Source organism: Propithecus coquereli, unplaced genomic scaffold (assembly GCF_000956105.1).
Source record: "Propithecus coquereli isolate 6110/MARCELLA unplaced genomic scaffold, Pcoq_1.0 Scaffold5, whole genome shotgun sequence".
Lineage (NCBI taxonomy): Eukaryota > Metazoa > Chordata > Mammalia > Primates > Indriidae > Propithecus > Propithecus coquereli.
In genome coordinates, this window is record NW_012150840.1 from 5784851 (window position 1) to 5788143 (window position 3293).

Here is a 3293-nt window from a genome sequence, read left to right on the forward strand (position 1 = left end):
CCAAATACTTTCCATTTTACTAATAAATAAAATATTTTATATCAGGAAGGATATTCCTAAATATCTAAATGATTTCTAAATGGTGGGATTTAGAGTGATTCTTCTTTCTGTATTTTTCTATGATGTTTGGGTGTTTTATAAGCATAGAATAGTTTCATAATAAATAACAAAGTTATTTGCCTGTAATCCCAGCACTCAAGGAGGCCGAAGTGGGAGGATCGCTTGAGGTCAGGAATTCAAGACCAGCCTCAGCAAGAGCAAGACCCTGCCTTTACTAAAAGCAGAAAGAGGCTGGGCGCGGTGGCTCATGCCTGTAATCCCAGCTCTCTGGGAGGCTGAGGCAGGTGGATTGTTTGAGCTCAGGAGTTCGAGACCAGCCTGAGCAAGAGCGAGACCCCGCCTCTACTAAAATTGGAAAGAAATTAATCGGCCAACTAAAAATATATAGGAAAAAATTAGCTGGGCATGGTGGTGCATGCCTGTAGTCCCAGCTACTCGGGAGGCTGGGGCAATAGGATCACTTGAGCCCAGGAGTTTCAGGTTGCTGTGAGCTAGGCTGATGCCACAGCACTCTAGGCTGGGCAACAGAGCAAGACTCTGTTTCGAAAAAAAATGTTATTTTCAATTTGGGGAAAAGTATAATAAACTGTAAATAGGAAATATTAGATCCTTTCCTGCAAATAAGCTTTGATAGAAAGGAGGGTAAGGACAAGAATAAAACAGCAGTGAGCTAAAGGAAAACAATGTCTAAATGTTTTCATCAATAACTCAGATAATGAAGTAAATTTGCCATGAAGGTAAAAAAAAAAAAATTATTTTTTTTTCTTTTTATACAGTATATATTTATTAGTTTGTACTAGTACATTCTCATATTACAAAGGCAATTTAGTGGAAGAATCTTCCTTTTGATATTATCTGAAATAACACAAACTATACATTCCAAAAAAAATCCTCATTTGTATAACAAAAAAAGACAAGTTAAACAACAAAAAACTTTTCCTTTCTTATAGGTGGACATTGAAGTGGACCTAATTCGGTTTTCATTTTAAAGTCTCCAAAAACAAAGGCGGTTTAAAACCTAATTAATTTGTTTACTAAACTACTGGTCTCCAGCACCATTTTCTGTTTTCTGTTGCTTTGATGCAGGTTCTTCTTTGTCTGTTTCTTCTCTTGCTCTTTTCACTGGTCCAGTTGCACCATTTTCATCACGTTCATCATCACTACCAAATTTAGTTTTCTTGCCCTGAAACTGCACTTTTCCTTTAGCAGACCCAAGCTGGGCAGCTTTATTACCCTTTCCTTTTGCTTTAAATCTGCGACCTTTTGACTTCCATTTGTTTAGAGATTCTCGTTGGTCTTCTATGATTTTTTTCAATGCTTCTTTTTCCACCTCTCCTTCTAGTACTTCCCAAGTCACTTCTTTGTTCCTTAATTGTAGGTTACCGTTATTTGCATCTTTGGCTTTATCCAATGCTTCCTTGGCTTTTTCCTTGAACAGAATTATCCCCTCTTTTGCGCCTCTGACAAAGTCTATGCATTTTATTTCACCATGACTTGAGAAAAGGACGTGCAAATCTTCTCTACAAGTCTGATCATCTAAGTCACCCGAAAATTTCAGCAAGCATCCAATCTTTTCTTCTAGAGATTTCATTTCAGCATCTTCTTCTAACTTTTGTTTTTCTTCTTGCTCTTGTTTAGCTCTTAATTTAGCTTACACTTTATTTTGTTTTCTTTCTTCATTTTTTTTTGCAAAGTAATCTTCTTCGAAAAGTATTAGCAGGTCCATGTCTTTGTATTTCTGGCCAGGGGTCTCTACAAACTTCTTAGCAGATTCGATGCTATCAAACACAGCAAATATTGATCCCTTAAATGCTTTGTGCAAGGTTCTTCTCATCTGAATATTTAGTACTTGGCCTTTATCTTCTAACCATTCTTTTATGTCATCAAGGGTTGCATCAGTTGGGAAGCCTTTAATATAAACAGATCTGTCTTTTACATTATTTTTATACTCATCAGTCACTTCAGGGAGGGGTTTACTTGGAGACCTTCTGATTTTAGTTTTATCTTCACTGATTTCCATGAGTTCTGCCTTGGATTTGCTCAATGCTTCCACGCTTACACTAAAGTCTGTTGTGAGACGGTTTAACCTGTTGAATTTTATCATGATCTCCAAAGGTATCCAGCCTTCATCCAATTTGATCTGTTCCTTTAAAAATTTGTCCTGTGGCAAATTGAAGTCTCCAAAATAGTACTCAATTTGATGACAGATCCTGGCCTCCGGAGCAGCCATTTTTTCATTATCACCATTTTCAGCCATTGTGGCTATCTTTAAGGTCCTGGTCCCACAGAGCCACACCACAGGCTCACTACAAGCAACGCCTGGACTTCCAAGTGCCCCTGGCTGGCCTAAAGCACTCCAAAAATTATTCTTTTAATACAAACCCAGCACGGCTGACCTGCTTTTCTGTCTGGGATACCCTGGCCAGTGTGAGAGATAGATTTGCCTGGCCCCTGCGCACTCCCTCACCAGTCCACCCCACGCACATGGCAAGGTCTGTCAAGCCATCAGACTGGCCACTGGATGCAATCTGAGGCTGTGGAAAGGAATAGTCCTGTCTCAGTTCATTGCTATAACAGAATACCACAGACTGGGTAATGTATAATTAACAGAAATTTGATTGGAAAGTCCAAGATCATGGCACTGGCCTCTGGCAAAGCCCTTCATGCTAAGTCATCCCATGACTGAAGACAGAAGGGCAAGAGAGCGCCAAACGCACTTTTATGACAAACCCACTCTTGTGATAATGAACACACTCCTGAGATAATGACATTAATTCAGTTGTGAGGGCATAGCCCTCAGGACCTAATCACTTCTTCGAGATCCCATCTCTCAACACTATTACATTGGGGACTAAGTTTCCAACACATGAACTTTGGGGGACACATTCAAATTACAGCAAATCCTAACCATTTTATGACAGGATTGAGCTTATAACTTTGTCTTCTTGACTACCATTCTTTGTTTCCTAAGGTTGCCTAGTCAATCTTGATAATTACACTTATCAAATAAACATGAAAAAATGCAGAACTAGTTAATTAGAAGACAGATTCAATCAAGTAGGAATTCATTCATTAGTCAACAAAAGGAATACGTTTTGTGTGTGTTTTTTAAGAGACAGGGTCTTGTTATGTTGCCCAGGCTGGCCTCAAACTTCTGGGCTCAAGTAATCATCCCACCTCAGCCTCCCAAGTAGCTGGGACTAACAGGCTCATGTCATTGCACCTGGATAAGA

General features: G+C 39.2%; 1 protein-coding gene across 1 annotated transcript; it reads right to left on the reverse strand.

Moving 5' to 3' along the window:
• Window positions 1–1008: 1008 nt before the first annotated feature.
• Window positions 1009–2417, reverse strand: LOC105819903 (lupus La protein-like). The gene is given in 1 exon segment (XM_012656255.1): window positions 1009–2417. A coding segment is annotated over 1 exon segment (1218 nt). The 5' UTR covers window positions 2318–2417; the 3' UTR covers window positions 1009–1099.
• Window positions 2418–3293: the final 876 nt, after the last annotated feature.